This window comes from Cyanistes caeruleus, chromosome 12 (genome assembly GCF_971803275.1).
Source record: "Cyanistes caeruleus chromosome 12, bCyaCae1.hap1.1, whole genome shotgun sequence".
In the NCBI taxonomy this organism is placed as follows: domain Eukaryota; kingdom Metazoa; phylum Chordata; class Aves; order Passeriformes; family Paridae; genus Cyanistes; species Cyanistes caeruleus.
The window spans coordinates 14002014-14022441 of NC_141712.1; the positions used below are offsets into that span (position 1 = coordinate 14002014).

General features: G+C 56.0%; 2 protein-coding genes across 3 annotated transcripts in view; both read left to right on the top strand.

The window, feature by feature from the left end:
- The window catches only part of CFDP1 (chromatin remodeling protein CFDP1), a 62143-nt gene extending 54978 nt beyond the window's left edge, over nucleotides 1-7165 (top strand). The window contains exons 6-7 of the mRNA XM_086847591.1: nucleotides 1300-1458; nucleotides 6433-7165. Of these exons, the coding sequence (XP_086703717.1) occupies nucleotides 1300-1458; nucleotides 6433-6523 (250 nt within the window). The 3' untranslated portion in view covers nucleotides 6524-7165. The remainder of the gene's footprint in view (nucleotides 1-1299; nucleotides 1459-6432) is intronic.
- A 6204-nt stretch (nucleotides 7166-13369) lies between these two features.
- On the top strand, nucleotides 13370-20145 carry BCAR1 (BCAR1 scaffold protein, Cas family member). Of its 2 annotated transcripts, XM_086847163.1 has the most exons (7): nucleotides 13370-13493; nucleotides 14308-14997; nucleotides 16158-16319; nucleotides 16543-16647; nucleotides 17071-18219; nucleotides 18428-18517; nucleotides 18873-20145. In XM_086847163.1, exons 1-7 carry the CDS (start codon nucleotides 13482-13484, stop codon nucleotides 19386-19388), a joined length of 2724 nt encoding a protein of 907 aa, XP_086703289.1. In that variant the 5' UTR covers nucleotides 13370-13481; the 3' UTR covers nucleotides 19389-20145. The 2 variants fall into 2 exon arrangements, with proteins under 2 accessions (XP_086703289.1, XP_023790455.1); XM_023934687.2 differs by lacking the exon at nucleotides 13370-13493 and having other exon boundaries at nucleotides 14233-14997.
- The last annotated feature ends 283 nt before the right edge of the window (nucleotides 20146-20428 follow it).

Genomic DNA, 20428 nt, shown 5'->3' on the forward strand with positions numbered 1-20428 from the left:
AAGAACAGCTACCCCTGGGCAGGAATGTGCTCAGAGAACACTGATGGAGAGCAATTTGCCATGCTCACCTGGCTGCCTTCCTTGGGGCCCCCCTTCCCAAATTCCTTCATCTCTCAGGAACGAGAGTAATTTCCTCTCTGGCTTCTTGCAGAGGCAAAGGCCCTGCAGACCTGAAGTTATCTCTGGAATGTGTGTAAACATGAGTTCAATGGGATGCTGTTTGCCCCCCATTCCTGGGGGGGTTTAAGAAGGGTTAATACAAGTTTGTTTTACGTGTTCCTATCCCTGAGAATTTTCTTCCTTAGAGGGCAGCTCGGCTGACCTGAGCCCCCGTGTGTGCATTTCCCAGCATAAAGGGGAGATTTGGGGGCCCCACTGCACGGGTAGGATTTCACTCCTCTAAGAGCGAGGGATGAAAGACCAAAGAGATCTTCCTACCAAACAGGGACGTGGGAGATGGTATGGGATCACTGCACGTGCACTGGGACTCAATGGGCAGCTAACAGGATTTAGGTGATGGTTGGACAGAAACAAATCAGGAGGAGAGGGGGTGGGTTACAAGCAGTTCTGTGCTCCCATCTTCAAAGAGCATTGAAACGTAAGCAAGGGGACAAAACCTTAGAAGTGACGTATGGGCTGGGGCAAAATGCATTTCAATGAGAGGCATAAGGAACCCTATCTGTTTGCATAAACATAATTCAGTTCATTAGTGGTGTACAAATACGTCACTAATGAGACTTGCCTGAAGACCAAAGTGTTCTTGGATTTAGAATAAGGAGCAGCAACCTGAACCTAAAACTAGAGAAAATCAAGCATTAATACCAATGAAATAGTTAATTCCTAGATGTGTTGTCAGCGCTGGTGACGCACTGAGGCTGGATGCCTTCCAGAAAACAACACTTTAACTGAAGACAAAGAACCAGACTTAGCACAGAGGTGATCAGTGGAATGGCTTGGCCTGGTATATACAAGGGGTCAAACTAGATGATTTAATGATCTCTTTTGGCCTGAAAGCTCTCTGTTCTCTTAAGAAGATAAATGAAAAAGCCCTTTCACAAAAACCAAGCACTTGAGATATGTGTGTAATGAACTCTGCTGCTTCCAGGGGAACAGCAGAACAGGATCTGCAGGAAGCGTGACCTTGCCGCCTGCAGGCTGCCTGGAGTTGGTGGCCATCTGTTTGGTGGCACTGGCTCACCACCATCAAGGCCACCACTCTCACACGTGACGTTTCTCAGCTCTGTTTTTAATTACCATCTCCCTGCATTTAACCAACATTTGCTCTTTCATCTCCATCAGGGTGAAGAGGCCAAGCGGTATGAGTAGCCTCCTGGGGAAGATCGGTGCCAAAAAGCAGAAGATGAGCACACTGGAGAAATCTAAACTGGACTGGGAGAACTTCAAGGAGGAGGAGGGGATTGTGGAGGAGCTGGCAATCCATAACCGAGGGAAAGACGGGTAAGAGGAACTTTACCTAATAGTAGTCCAGAATTTCCCATCACTTCCTTTACATGTGGGAAGCCTGTTGCTGGCTACAGAGTTCAAAAACCCATGGGATTTCTTAAGGATTTATTCTAGGGCTACATAAAGCCAGTAGCTGCTGTAAGCATCACAGGGAGACAGGTAAGTCTGCAAACACCTATCACTCTCTGCTAGCAACCTTGTGAGTTCTGTAAGTCCAGCCAGTGTCTGGCTTAATCATCTCTTCTGCTTGTGACACAGAGCATGAACTGGTCTAATGCAGCCCCCCCACAAGGAAACACAGCTGCCTTTGTCCTGTTTTCTTTTTTCAGTTTGGGAGGGTTTTGTTCTGTTTTTCAAATGACATGTTTCAGCTGCATCAGTCCTCCTTTCTCCCATGTAAAGATTTGTGTAAAGCCATAACAGCTGGCAAGGTGCGTTAAGGATTATAGCAGTGCTGGGCGTTGGTTGTGTGCATCAAGCAATGTTCACTCCAATGAAGTTAATGGAAGTATCATAAAAGTAAATGTCGATGCTGTAAATAAAACAGAAGGTTAATAACATGCACTGCGGGAAGTGATAATGAGATCAGAAGCAGCATTTCCACTACAAGTGCTTTGCTAAGCTCTGGGAAAACATAACCAGTTTAGTGGACAGCTCATAAAATGTATATTTTATTATAAGCTGTTCTTTTACTCTGCAGGAAAAACTCAAAGCTTCTGCATTCCAGCAGATTGGTTTTTCTGTTTTAAACATATTTTATAACTGTCAAACTATCAAATAGATATTTTCAGTTTGGTCTTGCACTCTTCCACAACATACCTTCTCCATCAAATCTCCCCTGGTCTGTTTCTGGTCACATGCCCTTGAGAAAGTAGAACAATTCAGTAGGAATGCTGAAGAGGGGCAGCTGTTCCTCTGAGATCCCTGAAGTTCAAGGAGGTGAATGATTTACACAACATACAGGTGTGGCAGAGCAGTGTTTTGTGTCATCTCTTGTGTGCCCAAATCCAGTATGTCGACTGTTCTTGGCCAGTGCTGTTTCCTTTCCCACCCCATCCAAGCAGGACAGCTTGCTCTTGATGCCTGGCAAACCTTTCCAAAGACACTCACGTCACGGTCCTTGAAGGCTAAAGAAGGGATCAGCGCATGGAAAAGACGAGCAAAGCAGAACAGCAGTTTTAAGAGCATCTTTAATCTTGGACAGCTTTGGGTTTTGCTGCCAGTTTTGTCACATCCTAGGCTAGAAAATCTGCTGAGCTCTCTGCAAGCGGGTTTTGTCATTAAACGAATGAGAAACATAATGCCAGGATAACTTTAGACACTCCTTTCAAATATGTTTATACTAGTCAGGCATGTAGCATGAGGGGAATCAACCAAGCAGCTGCTCACTAGGAATTACTTCCACCTTCAAGGTAAAGGGAGAAGGGAGGAGCACCGATGAAGGCACAGCCCACTGCATTTCTACTTACAGGCCACCTTGGTGTGAAGGGTGCAGTACCCTCACAGAGCAGCCATCCTGCCTGGGGGGCAGGTCACACAGACACAGCTGCTGCCGGCCTCAGGTCATTTCACAGGAGCCTGTTGTCCCTTCTGCAGCTGCCTCTTCTCCTTTAATAATGTCAACTGCGCTCACCCTTCAGTGGGCAATCATTTACACATCTCTATAAAAATTGTAATGAGCTGTTGTTAACCCTTCAACCCAGGCAGGCGAGAGCGGGGCGCTGCCTTTAATCTCTGGTGCTGTTAGAAACCTCTGCTCCCCACGTGTCCTGCTGTGTGATTGTAAACGTCTGCCTGACAAGGAAAACTACAGCCCACTCCTGGAAATATTTGCTCAATGCCACGCGTTTTGTGCACTTACAGAGATGGTCTGTGCATGTCTCGAGGAAGGCATGAGGCTTTTTGCTCAGAAGGGAGGACAGGCTGAATTTCTTCATTGTGCTAACTCTGTAGAAGTTGCTGCAGCCCAGAGCTCCTCGTACCTCCCTGACCCTTCTCCAGCAGCCACACGCTCAGCCAGAACACGGCAACCAGTGGAGCAGTGGGGCTGTGGCATCTTTCTGCTGCCAGTGCCAGTTATAAGCCAGCCACAGCCTGGGCCTAGAGTTCCTGAGACAGAGGGGCCATGGCTCTGTCCTCCCTTGGCTCTGATTTTCCACCCCTTGTACCCCCAGCCCCCATCCAGTGATTTGCATTTCCTTAGGTGTAGAGTCTGGGCTTTTATAGCCTGGCTGCATCAGGTCCTGAGGGCCTGTCCTGGATTTGACAGGAGGGGGCTGGAGTAAGGAGCAGAGGCAGCTATCCCCTTTGCTGTTCATCTCTCTGATGTGCTTTATAAATAGAAATGTGTAGTGGCCTCTTAATTGGGCCACCTTTGTAGGGCAGCCCCATGGGGGAGCAGCCGGCCCTGTGCACTCCTGCACCGGGTGACTGATGGTGACTGACAGGGGACAGGCAGCACTGGAGACCCTCCCCAGAGCAGCTTGCAGCTGCCCTTGTTAGCAGAGACAGCCTTGCTCCCAATGGATTTACTTTGCTCTGCTGTGGATCACAGCTGCCCTGTTTCCAGGCAGGTTGATAATTTACAGGAAGGTATTGATTCAGGTAGCAAAGGTTGTTTAGACAAGCGCAGGACGGGTGTTTGTGCCTCACTCATGCACTTTGCACCATGTTTGGTGGTGCTTTGGTGTCGGCTGCATGGAGCTGGCTGAGCACAGAGAGAGCTGCAGCTCCAGCACAGGCTTCAGAGCATGGAAGGGCTTGTGCTGACCCTGCAGCTTCCCTGCTGATGTCCATCTGCAGCCCCAGCCCCTGTGTGCCTGCAGCACAAGCCAGCCAGGCCCCACGAGCCCCAGTGTATGCCCAGGTAGTGCCTGGGGGTCTGCACCTACAGCTCTTTGCTGTGACCAGCCAAGAGCAACGCCACGGGATGACGTCGCAGTTCCTCCTCCGTGCAGCGCTGCTGGCTGCAGCTGTGAGACTGCATTCCTGGTTCATGATCCATATGGATCCCACAGGAGCCAGGCCCTGCCCACCGGAGAGGCACAACAGTCAGGGAGGAAAAGGAGGAGAAAGAGACTGACCCATTGCTGGAGTTGATAGATGGGTGTCACAGAGGGGCCAGAAGAGCTTCAGATTCAGGAGGTTGGGCTGTTGCTGCCCAGGCCATTGGGTTTTTCCCAGATGAACATCAATAATTCCTGTCCTTGTCTTCCCAGCTGGGGTTGTGGTTGGTGTTTAGCAGTGGAGGGGGAGAAAACCACACGCCCAATATGACACTGAGAACATACAGCGTGACCCTCAGCTTCCTTCCTGTGGCCTCTCTGAGCCCAGCCCCAGGAGCCGGCCACCTCCCTGCTTACAGGGATGAAGGGAAGCGACACTCCCCTGCCTGCCTTTCCTGAACCAGCGTGGGGAGGGGGCCTCAGTGCACAGCCCTCCCCCAGTGGTGAGGAGCACGGGCCACACAAATACCTCCTCCCAGCCAGCTCTTCGCCTGCATTGCGCTGTGCTGGTCCCTGCCCCTCACAGCCAGCAGAGATGAGCTGACCCAGTTGTGTCATCACGAGATGGGCTGGAGCTACAATGGGAATGAGGTGACAGCAGGGACGCAAGGGGCTGTTCACCCACTTGGGGGAATCACTCGCTGAAATGAATCTGGATTAATTAATTTCCAATGATGACTGGATGGGCAGGAGTGTCAGGGCTGTCCCTTGCAGCAAGGGCAAAAGCTCCCTGCTGGGAACATTCAGTACAGGTTTGATAGTTGTAGCATAAAGAATTGCAGAATCATGGAATGGTTCAGGCTGGAAGGGACCTTTAAGGGCCAGCTAATCCAACCCCCAGCAGTGAGCAGGGAGTCTTTATCTAGATCAGATTGCTTAGAGCCCCATCCAGCCTGACCTTGCAGGGACCTCATCACCAAATGTTCATCTGTATCAGAGAGACCAGTGGTAGGAGAGGCCTTGAACCTTCCCATGTGGGTCTTGGGCGCTTTCATGCACACTGCCAGCCACCCAGCAGGTTGGAAATCCTGCAGAGCCTGAGTTGCTCATCGTCCCTTAGGCTTTGGTCTTGCTTTCAAGCAGTGGGCTGCTCTGGTGAGCAGGAAAAGCAGTGACTGACAGAACAGCCAAATTCAGTGGTTCCCCACACAAGTTTAATGACCTTGTCATGGCAGTCCAGTGTTTGCCACCCTGGAACAAATGCAAAACAATTGTGATGATTCAATTACAGCTCCTGTTTTGAATTGCAATTTCGCTCCCTCTGTAGGTTAATTAGTAGCACAGCCCCAGGCTATCTGTGGCAAGGGTTTCCAGCAAAGTACATTAAAATTCAGCTGCATGCCATTAATGAGCAGCAAGGTGCTTCTCCAGGCGCAGGCGTGCCTTCTCCCTCACAGCACACACATGCCGTGCTGAGGGGCAGCACTAAATACTCAGTGGTGGTTAGAAGGTGGTCTGTGGCTGGGAGATCCCTGGCCTGCATCCCTGAGCTGTTGCAGGCTTCCTGGGTGATGCTTTTTGCATCCCTGATGCTCTCTGTGCCTGTTCCTGGCTTGTATTGTGGGCCTGTCAGCTTGTATTGATGGTTGTGGTTGGGTTCGAGATGCTTTGCTGGGTGGTGCAAAGACCTGCTCTGGTCTCCTTGAAGGTGTCTTAGCTGTAGGAGAAGATCTGGAACCAAGTGTTTCTCAGCTGTAGGAAATCTGGAAACAGAATCAGCCAGTTCAGTTCTCTAGCCTGTGCAACCACCAGGCCTCTGGGAGTCCCCCAGATGACAGGCAGCAGGCCACAGAGCAGTTTTGGTGTCCATAGATGTTCAGTGGAATGATCAGGAAAGAGAGGGAGGGAGACAGATGGTGCTTTCCCTCCCTGCTCATCCCTTTGGGTGGGATTTTCCCCAGGCTGGGGGCCACACAGGCTGCCACGGGCACTGCTCACAGCCTCTGCCTCTGCCTCCCTGCAGGTACATCGAGAGGAAAGCATTCCTGGAGCGCGTGGATCACAGGCAGTTTGAAATCGAACGCGACATCAGACTGAGCAGGATGAAGCCCTGATGTGCTGGGGGTAGCCGTGGGGGATCTTGCTCCCTTCTGTGCCCTAGGGCTGGCTGGGGGCTGCCAGCCACCGACAACCACCAAGCACAGAAACTGTTCTCTACCCAAGACTCGGCCTGTATGTCTCAACGTACAGGGTTTTCCTTTTACTGTAATAGTTTGGGGAGGGTATTTGTCAATGGACAGGAGGGTTAAATGGCCTAGCAGCTGATAGAAGACACTGGTGTATTTCTGGCAACAACTTTTCAAGGAGAAGAGGTGGTGGCACCTATCCTTTACCAATCCCAGGTGCTTCTGGCAGCAGGAGGAGCTGCCAAGGCTGGGAGAGTACTGGCATGTTTGGTGGTCAGAATGGAGCTGCGGGAAGGTTTCATGGCTGCTGTGCATACACAGGCTGTGGGCTGGAGCCCTTCTGCCTGCTCTGCCAGCCCCGCAGCACTCCCTGTCCCTCCGCCCTCTGCTCCTGTCCAGACAAAGCCAAACTGTCTGTACTTGTCTGTGGGGTCTGATGCTGGGGGGGTTTAAGCAAGCTGGTGAAGAAATCCTTCGTTGTTCACGCTGTCAAGAAGATGGGAGCAGCTGCAGCAGGCAGGAAGGGCCAGGATCTGAGTGTTCATGTGAATAAAGTATTCCATCCCAACACTCTTGCATGCTGGCAGTGTGGTTTGTGCGGCAAGCAGAGGACAAAGAAATTAAGTATCACATACAGTAAGGAGTGTCTGACGGGAGTCATAAAAACCTCTCTCAGAGGTGCCCAGTGTGTGCCCTGATAGCAACCTGGGGGTCAGAGCAAGTGCTTGAATCACTTTCCCTCCTCTTTACTGGGCCTGGTGGTGCAATGAAACCCAGAACTGGGGGAGACAGGGTCAGTGTAGTCCTGTAGCAGTGCTGCAGAAGAAAGGACACCCATCCAAAGCATGGCCACATGGGTACATTCAGCAAGTGCAGCTGCTGGGGAGGCCAGGCCAAGGCGTCTGGGTGTGGAACGAGCAGCTGGAGCTGGAGACCAGCAATGCAGCGTCATCCCAGCCACCCCTGCTGGCCTGGCTCTGGTGGAGTTGGGCAGCTCCTGATGTGTGTCCTGCACACATCCTTGGGAGTAGAGGAACTCGACAGTGTTTCCCCACAGGATGCTCTGGGCCCGCTTGGTGGGGCAGCCCGTGCTGGTGCTGTGCTGGGGGAAAGCAGCTCAAGCTCCATCCTTCCTGCCCACAGGGTGAGTGATGCCCATGGCCCCTTGTTTGCGGCTCTGAGCACAGTCTGAGCTCATGTGTCTGCTGCTGAGTCAGCCCCTGCTCTGTGGCCTGCAGGATAGACCAGAACAAAACACCATGTGCTCAGGGGAGCTGCAGCCTTTGGCGCCCTGTTCTGTAGAGGATCAGCTGTAATGGACCTGCTTAAACAAGCCTGAAATTGGACAGAAACAAAACAACGGAGTGATGACATGTTTTCATCTTCAAACACTTCCAAACCAGTTGCTGCTCTGGCTTAGGTTGCAAAAACAACCAGAGTCCTTGTGCAAGGCACTGTTGTGGGGATATCTCAGCTTGGGGCTCCTGAGTGGCAGTGAATGGCCCTGGCAGGACCTCAGTGGGGGCTGTGGAGCAAGGACGCTGCTGCTGCTGCAGTAGTTGGGCTGCTCTCCTTCTCGGAATGGTAGTGCTGGACCATCTCCAGTGCCTTCTCTCCTTGTGTGCTGTCCTGCCCTCCTTACAGAGCCCCTCCCAACAGGGACCCTAAGGCAGCCTAGGCTTGTTTTGCTGCAGATCCCCAAAGATGGTGAGATGCTGAGGCAGCCACAAGCAGGGCTGGGAGGGCTGGGCCTGCTGTGAGGGCTGAGCAGTCAGGCAGGGAAACAATTTGCCTATTGCTCTGCTGTTGCTGACTGGAGAAGAAGGAATATTTGGGAACATCTCTGCCCTGTGTCCCACATGACTCTGACACTGGACAGCAGCAGGGAAGGGTCATGTTACCCCTGCACAGGCTGGGACCCCTTCTGGGGGCTGCTGACCAAAACCTTTGCTGCAGCGTATCTCTGCTGCATTCTAGGGCCCTTTCTGCTCCAGCAGTAGGTAAGAAATGGAAAGTAAGGTACCAAGTAGGTAAGAAATGGAAAATAATTCTGTGCATTGTATCATGAGCAAGAGCAGAATGAGATGCAACAAGTACCCTTGGAGATCCCAAAGGCCAGAGGCACCAAACCCAGCCTTGTTTTTAAAAGCATTAAAGAGCTCCAGGCTGTGTCCATGGTGAGTCCTGCAGCTGCATCTAGCTTTGAGTGGCTTGGAGGCGGCTTTAGATTCACATGTGTGCTAACAGTGTGTTAGAGGGATGTGGCCAGTAACCTCCCCTGGGTATGCTGGTGAACTGGGAAAATTGATAACCTCCAATGTACAGATCCTGCCTGCCAGCCCCAGCTATGCTCTTCAGAAACCCTCCAGAGTTTTTTCTTCTCTTCAGCTGAGCAAATGTGGAAAATCTTGAAATCTTGGAAGCAACCTGACCTGCTGGAAAAGTGCAGTGTAATGGCAATGGCTGAGAGCCTCGACTCCCCTCTCTGCTGGGCTCCCCAGCTCGTGGCAGCATGGTGTGCCCAGCTCATCTTGGGGATGCTGGGCTGTGGTGCCAGCTCCTGGCCCAGCAAGCTGAGACAGGCTTGGCAGGATGGCCGGGAGGCAGCCTCCAGCCTGGGCTGATTCCTGGCTTCCTCCACACTCCCAAGCATCCCGCGTTTTTGCTGGGTTGGATCATGTATTCCTTGCCTCACTTTCCTGAAGATGAGGAGTGATTTACAGGTCTCCAGAAAACACAGCTTGGCTGCTTTTATAGGAAAAAAACAAAACAGCAAAACCCCTCTCTGCTTGCTATTTCCATTGCCCAGTTGCCTTCCCACAAAGGGGAGTGGCCCCAAGACCCACCAATCCTCAGTGTCCCCACCAGCCCTTGACGTCCCTGGCAGCCCCATACTTTCTGCAAGGAGCAATGTTCTCAGATGTGGGTCCATCTTTTGAGACATTCCCACCTTCAGCTGTCTTCTCTGGGAAGCTCATGTGTTCTCCATTGGTTGGGACTCACCCTGGGCATTTGCTTGGAGTAATTTTGGCCTTATAAGGAGTTCCTCATGGCCAGAGTATCACCTCACCCCGAGGAGCTCCCCCTTCCCTGGCTGCCTGAAGGGGCCTCTTGTGCAGCTGAGCCCCAAACAAGGCTCCAATTGTGTCCGTGTGTCCTGATGGTTGGGGCTTCTGCCACAGCATCCGTGTGCTGGGGCCATGGTAAAACCAGCTGTGTGCAACCCACATCCACAGGCTCAGCTTTACTGATCTGCTGGGGTTTGTGGGGGCTGTTACAAGGCCACAGGAATCATGACAGGGGGTAACACTGTGCATTTAAAGCTTCTTCAGTGAAAGGGATGCAAGAATAAATGTTGGCTCTCAACATGGGAGGAGGTTGAACACTGGCTGCCTGGGGGTGCATCCCATAGTCTCAGGCTGTCCCAAGGACCACAATGGGATTCATGGACAGAGCTGCCATGGGGAAAAGCCTGGCTGCTGGGAGGAGGGACCAGAGTGTGGAGCTGACCTTAGGAGCATCTCCCTGCAGTCAGGGAAGCAGTTCCCTGAGGGGCAGAGCTGGTGCCTGGAAGGTGATGTTGGCAACATCATATCCTCTTTCCCAAGATGTTTTCAGCCTCCTTCCAGCTCTCCTTCAGAGCAATGTCCCACCCAGCAGCACAGTGGTATTCTGTTTGCAGTGTGCTCAGAACTATTGGGGAGTGGCCTGCGGGTCTCCCACCCCATTTGAGGGTCTCCACCCCGGGACATCCTTGTGCTGGGGTGGGTGCTGGCACTGACATTTGAAACTCAGCTGATGGTGATGGCACAGCCAGCCCTTCCTGCTGTCAGCCCTTTCTGCTCCCAGCAGTGAGCCCCAGCCAGGGTGAGGATCAGAGCCAGCCCTTACTAGGGGATGAATGGGGAGACAAACAGAGCCGCTGCTGTTGGGGCAGCCTGGGGCCTGCAGCCCACCTTGGCTTTTCTGGAGATGAGGGGGTGCCCTGCCATCCTGCTCTTCAGAAAGGCAAACAGCCTCCCCCAGCATCTTTTCTCCACAGCTAAGAACCAACCCAGTGCCACAGAGAAGCATGGGGATAAATCCTGGTTGTGATCTTATTGGGTCCCATGATATTACAAGCCAAGAGAAATGTCCTCATTATTTCCAGAATATTGAAGTCTAATAAATCCTGTCCTGCCTTATAGGATTTATTTCTTCATTCATTGCTAGGAGACTCAGTCCTGTGTAATCCTATTGCTGCTCCAGGAGGTGGGGAGTGGCTTTCTGAAGCACAGACCTGGCAGAGCAGGAAGCCCCAGCCAAAGCTGCTGGTCCTGGCAAACATCCTAGTGCCAGCCCCTTTCCTGGTATGTCCCACTGTCCCAGAGCTGTGCCCAGTGTTTGATTGACCAAAATGAACCTCATCCAATGGGTGGGGCACAGCTGGGCCAATGGGACACTAGTTGGCTGCTAGCCAATTAATATGGAATGATTCAGTCTGCTCCCCCTGTCCACCGTACATCTGCCAAGCTCCCCTAAATCTCACTTTGGAGTCCTCCTACACCTTCTCACACCATATCCAGCAGGAAAAGCTGCAAAAAGCCAGGAATAGCCAGGCCCAGCACAGCCAGTCCCCTGCAGCCGCAGCCTGCCCATGTGGAGCCAGCCGCACCTGGCTCACCATACACCAGGGACTTTCTGGAAGACAATGATGGACACATGAATATGGCTGGAAATTTTGCCACTGAAGTGTTTTCCATAGCAACTGTTGCTGGGGCAACCTGCATCCTAAGGAGCATCCATCCCGAAATACCCAGCCCTGTGTCCAGTGGAGCTGGCAGGGAATCACAGCATGGGACTGGTGGGACCCTCACCGTGCTCCACCAGCAGCAGCACAGGGATGCTCTGGCAGCCAGTCCAGCTCTTGGCATCCCTAGTGCTGCAGGGCCCCTGTAATGCTCCTCTTTTCATCTACTTTTTGGCATTTCATTTTCTCAAAGGTAGGAGAAGCCAAAGGAAGACCTGTTGGTGCCTGTCACCCCATGGGTGCTTGACTGTGGAAGCAGGGATGTGCAGGAACTGTTGCCAGCTTGGGGTGCTCAGCAGATGCAAGCAGTGATTTTTTGCTCTGATGGACCAAAAATGGGATCAAGTTTGAAAGTGAACACTTTGATCTGAGCATCAACACAGGGAGAGGGAAAAGTAAAATTCCCACTGCCTTTAAGTCCAAAAGCAGGAAGTTTATGGCCCCTCAGCACCTGCCTGAAGTCATATGGTGGCAGCTTCACCCTGGGGACACCTCAGGGATCCCAGGAGACCCTCACTGCTGGCCAAGTGGACCCGCACCAGACTCAGGGTCTCCAAAGCAAACACACCCTGGCTTCAGGAGAGAGGAAGCTTGGAGCCCATCCCAAGGATGCCCACAGTGCTCAGTGCCTGCACTGTCACCACTGTCACCGAGAGGAAACCACAGTCCTCAGGCTGCTCCCGCCGGGGCAGCTGCGGTTTGTGGGCACGACCGCAGTCCCTGCCACCGGATGTCTCCCACCCACAGCCGTGCCTCAGTTTCTCTTTCTGCCAGTGATACACAGGGACACTTGCCTCCAAGCTGGGGACAGTGGTAGTGGCTCAAGTACTGCTTTTTGGGAAGGGCATGTGTTTGCAATCTGGCCTCAGCTCTGCCCCACCCTGGTGTGGCCTGAAAGTAACCCCGGAGGATGAGAGGAAATGCCGTGATGGGGATGGTGGCTGGGAGGCACGTGCACAGTCAGGGGCACATTCCTGGCCTCTCCACACGCACCACTCGCGCACTGGCCTGGGTCCTCACTCAGGCCCACTCATTGCCCACTTGCCCATGAGCCCACTGGCTGCAGGCACCCCTTGTGTCCCTTCCCTTGGTCTCCTCCCTATGTGCTCTGGCTCTCGCACACTTGGGAAGCAGCATGGGTGTGCATGTAGCTTCTGCATGGCCACAGCTCTGGTGCCTCCAGGCAGCTCACGTGTGCCTTCCACAGCTCCCAGCTGCAGCCCCCTCCCAGCCTGCATTCAGCTCTCTGCAGAGGATGGCAGGGACTGCACTACAGCATACAGTGATGCCAAACCCAGGCTTACCAGTGTTGGGGTGCCCATGGGCCATGTGGCCAGGCTGTTGGAACAGGCCAGGCAGGCAGCTGTGGTATGCCCTGTGTGCCAGGTGTCCCATGTGTGCCAGGGTGTGCCATGGTGTGCCATGTGAACCATTGCATCTACAGCTACCCATTACCTGTCCCTTGTATCCCCCTGCTATTACACACCATCCCCATTGCACACTGCACAACTCCCCATTTACCTGGTACCCATCGCACACGTTACATACCCATTAACCTTTAATGATTTTTGTTCATTACACACCCATTCCAGAGCCTTTCTCCTTCATTTACACACCCATTACACACCGATATAGCCTTTGTTGCACACCAAGTGCAAGCCCACCTGTTGCACACCCGTCTGTGCAAGCTGTTGCACGCCTGTTCCGATCCCCTGCCCTTTGTCGCCCTTGGTTACCCCCCTTGGCCCGTGTCACCCTCCTGGCCCGTGTCACCCCCCTGGCCCGTGTCACTCCCCGTTTCACTCCCTTTACACCCGCCTGGCTCGCCCCTCACAACCCCTGCGCCCCCTTCCCGCCCCGCCCCGAGCCCGAGCCCCCGCCCCTTTCCCGCCCCCCCGCCTGGGCCCCGCCCCCCGGGCGGGCGCAGCCAATGGGGGCGGGCGGAGCGGCCGGGCCGGGCGCGCGCGGCGCTATAACGATCCCTACGGCGCCGCCGCCGCCCGCGCGCCCCGGCCCCGCCGCCCCCGGCCCGGCCCGGCCCTCGGCCCCGCACCCGGCCCGCCGCCCCCGCTGCGGCCGGAGCGGCCCCGCGGGAAGATGAACTACCTGGTGAGTGGGGGTACGGGGGAGGACATGGGGGCATGTGCGGGGACAGGTAGGGCGCAGGGGAACGGCTGCTGGGGGCCCTGTTGGAGGAGGAGGAAGACGAGGAGGAAGGCCGCAGCCCCCTCACCGCTCGGCCCAGGCAGGGCCTCTCCTGTGCGGTCGATCCCACTGGCGTGACCTTGGTCGAGCTGCCCCGCTCCGAGGCGGCCGGGCCCAGGCCCCGGGGGGTCATGGAACTGCGGGACTCGTGGGGGGCCCAGCGGGGCCAGGGGCCTTCCCAGGCCTCCGCCACACCGGGTGGGGCGGCACTGGTGGCGGGCAGGGCCGCGGGACAGCCGGCAGTCCGGCCCCGCCATCCCGGGCGGGCCGCGACCTGTCCGGCCGCCAGGGCCCCGAGCAGCGCTGGCAGGTGCCGCCGTGGCCCGGCTCGGGGACCCCGCGGGGTTGAAGAAGCCCGAGCCTGGCGACGAGTGCCGTGCGATGGCCACGGCCACGGCTGACTCACCGCCCCGGCACTTCCTCCCAGTCGGCGGAGGGAAGGGGCGGGAGAGGCAGAGGAGGCCCCCCGAAACTGGGGAGGCGGAAGGACCCGGCCCCTTCCCAGCACCACCTCTGGGAAGGGTGGGTTCTGCTCCAGCGAAGAATCCCGCGGTGGCTGGAACGGGGAGATCCAGCTGGTGGGAGCTGCGCGGTGAAGCCCCCGGCCCGCGGGGCTCCGTCCCGGTGCTGAGCTGCCGCCCCGCTGTCGCCCGCCGGGATGACGCCTCACCGGCCGGCGGGGCCCGGCTCACCGTCCCGGCGCGGGGCTCTCTTCCAGAACGTGCTAGCCAAGGCGCTGTACGACAACGTGGCCGAGTCCCCGGACGAGCTCTCCTTCCGCAAGGGCGACATCATGACGGTGCTGGAGCGCAACACGCAGGGGCTGGACGGCTGGTGGCTATGTTCGCTCCATGGCCGGCAGGGCATCGTTCCCGGGAACCGCCTCAAGATCCTCGTGGGAATGTACGACAAGAAGCAGCCGCAGCAGCAAGCGCCTGGCCCGGCTCAGGGGCAGGCACCGCCGCAGCCATCGGTACCCCAGCCGACTCTGCCCTTCCACCACCAAGGGGGCTACACCCCGCTGTCACCCGCCTCGCAGTACACATCCATGCACCCTGCTTATGCCCCCCAAGGGGACAATGTCTACCTGATGCCAGTCCCCAACAAGGGGCAGCAGGGTCTGTACCCGGGCTCAGCACCCACTGGACAGTTTCCTCCTGCCCCAGCTAAGCAGCCTTCCACCTACCCGAAGCAGGCACCTTCCCACACCTTCCCCAGCCCTGGCCAGGAAATCTACCAGGTGCCCCCCTCCATGGGCCAGGCAGCAGAGGCGTACCCAGGGGGCTCTGCCAGTCCCCCCCAGGATGTCTACCAGGTTCCTCCCTCAGCTGGTCAGGCTCAAGAAATCTACCAGGTGCCACCATCATTGGACATGAGAAGCTGGGAAGGGCACAAGCCCCAGGGAAAGGTAGGATGGGGAGACTGGAGTGGGGAGTGTGTTGTGTTTGTGGGGTGATCTGTGGTCCATGGGTTCGAGTGGGTGGCGCAGCTTGGGCTTGGAGCAGGCAGCCTATGTGCCCACTGCTGGGGTTGTGTGGGTGCACTGGGAGAGTCCCTGCAGTGGTGAGGTGCTCCCGTTGGTGTGAGCTACCCCTCTTGGGGCTGGCACAGCATTTAGCACTCTGGTCCTTGTAATCTCTTGTGTGGGCTCTGCTGGTGTCACTCAGGGCATGGCAGTGTGTCTGGTATGGACACAGTGTTGGTAACCCAAGAGCTGTTTTGAGATGCCAGGTTCTGGAGCTGTGGAAGTAGCTGTGGTACCCAGCACAATGCTGTGAGGTTTTGTTCCTCCTTGGAGTACACACAGGAACAGACAGGCAGTGCCAGCATTTCCCGACTATGCCAGGCAGCCTGCCAGTACTTGCTAGGTACAGTGGTGAGGCAAGGGTGAGCCACCAGCCTGTCCCCAGCATGGAGGCTAACGGCTCCATCCCAGACACCAGTGTTCTTCTGGCTCTGCCCCTTCCCTGGCACGTCATCCTGGGGAAGAGGAGTGAGGTGCTTTCAGTATCGTGTTTTCTGGGAAAGCTATTCCAACTTATACCCCTGGGAAGCAGCCAGTGAGGGAAGGGAGCTGCCAAATCACAGCCAGGGCACAAGGAACATCCGAAAAGGAAGAACCAGCCCAACACCTCAGCCCTCCTTGGCACTGGTTGGGCAGGGTGCCATTACCCTCTGGATTTGGTTATTTTCTGCTCTGGTGTTGCCATGAAATGACCCACTCGGGCATGGAGCTGTGGGCAGGGATCTCCAGGCGTTGGCAGACCCGGCCCATGCCTGGATCGCCCGTGGCTTTCTGCACACCAGGGCCGTGCCGGCCGGGCTTTGTCTCTCGCTGAGACTCTATCGCCGCTATAAATAACCGGTGATATCATCCCGTCCCCAGCATCACCGCACACCCGGCCGGGGAGCGCCCTCCCGTGGCACCGGGCAGACCCTAATTCCAGGCAATCCAGTACGGAATCCAGCAACTATCCTCTCTCTGGCCCCATTGCTGGGTTTTGGAGGAATGATGCAGGGTGGGAGATGCTTGGTGGTGCCCACATCATGTCTTTTCCCTATTTCCAGGTGGTGGTGCCCACCCGTGTGGGCCAGGTGTATGTCTATGACTCCCCCAAGGCTGAGCAGGTTGAATATGATTTCCCTCGCCACCTCATCTCCACGGGCTCCCAGGAGATCTATGACGTGCCGCCTGTTCGAGGAGGGGTCCCGACCCAGTTCAGCCAGGAGGTGAGGTTGCTTCAGGTGTCGGGGGGAATCTCTGACTCTGCCCTTAAGAATGGGAGATCATCTATCACAGCCTGAGACTCATACCAGGCTAAATTGCACCCAAAACTGTACTTTATGGACCCCAGTGCTGTTTCTGAGCACCTCCACCTTTCCCAGCTGGTCCCTGAGAAGTGGTGGGTGGCCACACCATCTCTGACATACCATCCTGTGTCCCCTGCTCCAGGTCTATGACACCCCTCCCATGGCAGTGAAGGGTCCCAATGGACAAGACCCAGGGCAGGAGATCTATGATGTTCCCCCCAGCGTGGAGAAGAACCTGCACCAATCTGTAAGTGCTGCTGGGAAGCTCCCAGCTTCTTTGTATAAGAATGACAAACAGATTTTTACAGGGAGAAAAATAATTTACTAGATCAGTTTCACCACAGATCTGGTGATGTCCCTGGCACTGGAGGCTTTCAGAATTCCAAGGAATAGGTTGCTGGATGTTCATGTCCAGAAGATGAGGTTGGACCAGATGATCTTTCAAAGTCTCTTCCAACCTGGGCTTCTCTAGGATTTTTTGATTCCTGTCCCAGAGGACCGGGGAACCCCTGGGGTGTATGTTTCACCCCAGTGCCCACCCAGTGCCGTCTTGTATGCCCAGTGCTGGCTTTTTCATGCCCTGCAGCTCAGGGAAGCCGGCCTGCGTCTCCATGCCTGCCCCAGGCTGGCTCTCCCAGAAGTGCTGACTGCCACTGCTCTGCCCTTGCAGGTGTACGATGTCCCCCCGTCAGTGAGCAAGGATGTGCCGGATGGCCCAGCACGGGAGGAGACCTATGATGTGCCACCCGCCTTTGCCAAGCAGAAAACCTTCGACCCCTCCCGTCACCCCCTCATCCTGGCCCAGCAGGAACCCTACTTGCCAGAGGATGTCTATGACGTGCCCCCAGCAGCTGGGAAAGGTGCTCCTGAGCTGCCACTCTCCCACGAGATCTACGATGTGCCCCCCAGCCTCAAGAAGCTGGGGGGATCCACCTTCCCCTCCCAAGAGGTGTACGATGTGCCCCGGGACCTGCATGCCCCAGGCAAGGGCTCTGTGGACACAGAGGGCGAGTACATCTATGATGTCCCACCACAAGTAGACCGCGAGGCCAAGGGTGCTGATGCCAAGCGCCTCTCGGCCTCCAGCACAGGCAGCACCCGCAGCAACATCTCCACATCCTCGCTGGACGTGGTGCCTGTGAAGGAGCCGGCTAAGGGAGCCGGCAAGGAGTTCTCCCTGGACTTGGATGCCGCCATGGAGACACTGGCCAAGCTCCAGAGTGGTGTCAGCAGCGCTGTCTCCTACCTCATGTCCTTTATTAGCACCAACTGGCGCAGCCCTGAGCACATGGAGGTGAACGCTGCCAACATCCGTGGGGCAGCTGAGGGTGTCCGGACGGCCCTCCGGGACCTGCTGGAGTTTGCCCGGGGGGCAGTGGGCAATGCTGCCCAGGCCTCTGATCGCTCTCTCTACACTAAGCTCAGCAAGCAGTTGCAGAAGATGGAGGAGGTCTACCAGGCCCTGGCACGGCATGGCCAGGCGCTGGACGCTTGCCACTGGGCCCCCAGTGCTCTGGCTAGCAGCAAGCCAGGCACAGATGACTTGGAGCACTTCATCATGCACTCACGTGGTGTTCCTGATGACACCAAGCAGCTGGCTTCCTTCCTGCATGGCAATGCCTCCCTTCTCTTCAAACGGACAAAGCCGGTGGTGGAGAGTGGTGGCCATGGGCCCCCTCACCCCTCCGACAAGGCCAGCAGCATCCAGTCACGGCCCCTGCCTTCCCCACCCAAGTTACTGGCCCAGGAGTCGCCTGATGGGCCCTACGAGAACAGTGAGAGCGGCTGGATGGAAGATTATGACTATGTCCATCTCCAGGTGGGCATGGGTATGGGGGCCGCTTCCCACAGGGAGTGTTATGATGGTGGCTTCCTGGCACAGTGGGATTAGGCAGCTCTGCTTCCACTTATGTTTTGCTCTTACCCTTCAGCTTGAGGGCTGTGTGGACCAGGGATGTCCCAGGGCAGGTGGGGGCTCTCTGGCAAGGCTGATGTTGTTGACCCCCTTCCATGTCATGCCCCTGCAGGGCAAGGAGGAGTTTGAGAAGACCCAGAAGGAGCTGCTGGAGAAAGGCAACATCATCCGGCAGAGCAAGGACCAGCTGGAGCACCAGCAGGTAAGGGCACAGGGGCAGGCAGGTGGGTGCAGCTGCACACAGTGCTTGGGGCACACAGGGCTCCATGTCTTGCTTCTCTTGTAACCTCTGCTGCTGGTCTGACCATAGCCCTCTTCCCTGGTTGTTCCCATGGTGCATTCTACCTTGCCTTCCATATGGAAGTGTTATGCCAGTGAAGAGGGGCATAAGCACCTTGATCCTGGAGAGGAGCCTTGTACAGCTGTCCTGGGGCTGGTGCTGTCCCTCACTGTGTTCCCTGGGGCTGGAGGCAATGGCCACCTGTGCTGGTGGCTCCATGGAGGTCAGCAGATGCTGGCTCCGTGGTCACCCTGGCCCACGCCTGTCTCTCTCACAGCTGAAGCAGTTTGAGCGGCTGGAGCAGGAGGTGACGCGCCCCATTGACAACGACCTGTCCAACTGGACCCCCCCCCAGCACTACAGCCCTGCGCGGGGCGGTGGGACACTGTGTCCTGCTGACCGCCAGCTCCTCCTCTTCTACCTGGAGCAGTGCGAGGCCAACCTCACCACGCTCACCAATGCTGTCGATGCCTTCTTCACTGCCGTCAGCACCAACCAACCTCCCAAGATCTTTGTGGCTCACAGCAAGTTTGTCATCCTCAGTGCCCACAAGCTCGTCTTCATTGGGGACACACTGTCCCGCCAAGCCAAGGCCCAGGACGTCCAGCACAAGGTGATGCACTACAGCAACCTCCTCTGTGAGATGCTCAAGGAGATTGTGATGACCACCAAGGCAGCTGCCCTCCACTACCCATCTCCTGCTGCCTCCAAGGACATGGTGGAGCGCGTCAAGGACCTTGCCAACAGCACACAGCAGTTCAGGATGGTGCTGGGCCAGCTGGCAGCCATGTGATGGCCTCAGGGCCACTGTCCCCTCTCTCTGGCCCCCATTCTTCCCCAGACATGCATTTCCCTCCATGCAAGTCCTCTCCGCTCGGTGTAAGCAGACATGTACATAGAGACTCCCATGCACACCGGGGGGCTGGGACTCTGTGGGAACAGAGGTGAGGGGCTGCAGCCATCATACCCCTTCCCTCTGGCTAGGGGCCAGGAATGGTTTGAACTGTGCCCATAATGAAGCAAAGCAGGGTGGTGGATCTATGTCCACTCCTTCCCTACTGTCCTCTCCATTCAAAACTGGCAGCCAGTTCTGGGCTGAAGGGCATGGGGCCATGTCCCTGCTGAGGCAAAGATGTGCCTGGCAATTGGAGATGCTGTGGCTGCTCTGCTCTCTGGAGGACTCTACCGTGCACTCTGGAGAACTCTGCAGTGGCCAGAAGATTCTAATGATGTGGAAGCCATCCCCTGTGATGGAGGGACAGTGTGACAGAGATGTGTTGTACTGTCCCCTTGTGTGCTGGAGGCTGGGGCTAGGGGTCCCCAGAGGAGTAAGGGGGGTGGGGAGCTGCTGGGGTGAGAAGGGGCTAACCTGTGCGTTCTCATGTCTCGGGTTGTGCTACAGTACCAGCTGTAACCGAAACGCGAACCAAAATTGGTGCCTTTTGAACACAGGGGAAGCTTCCGCTGGTTCCCGGAGCTACCAAGTGGCAGCCCCCTCCAAAACTTGGCCCCAAGTCCCTCAGCAGTATAAAGATTTGCCTAGAAACACACCTTATCTCCTGGGTTATCTGCATGTGCCTGCTGGGGTGAGGGAGTGGCCCTGTGGCAGGGCTGGGGAGATCGTGTCCTCCTAAAAGATCTAGCCGTTAGAGACTGCTGGTGCACAGAAGGTTAATGGGGCACAAGGGATGGGCCTAAGAGTCTGGGGGGAAATGAGGGATGGCAGTGCAGGGCACTGGGGTCACACAGGCCCTGAAAGAGTGTGGGGTCTGTATCCCTCATAGCACCTCCTCAGGGGCCATGGCCACCATAGGAGCTATGGGTTTGGTGTGG

Coding starts and splice junctions, on each gene's coding strand:
- BCAR1 (XM_023934687.2), top strand. CDS start 14,248: ATGACGCCTCACCGGCCGGCGGGGCCCGGCTCACCGTCCCGGCGCGGG. Junction 14,998..16,157: donor GGCACAAGCCCCAGGGAAAG/GTAGGATGGGGA, acceptor CCCTATTTCCAG/GTGGTGGTGCCCACCCGTGT. Junction 18,518..18,872: donor ACCAGCTGGAGCACCAGCAG/GTAAGGGCACAG, acceptor TCTCTCTCACAG/CTGAAGCAGTTTGAGCGGCT.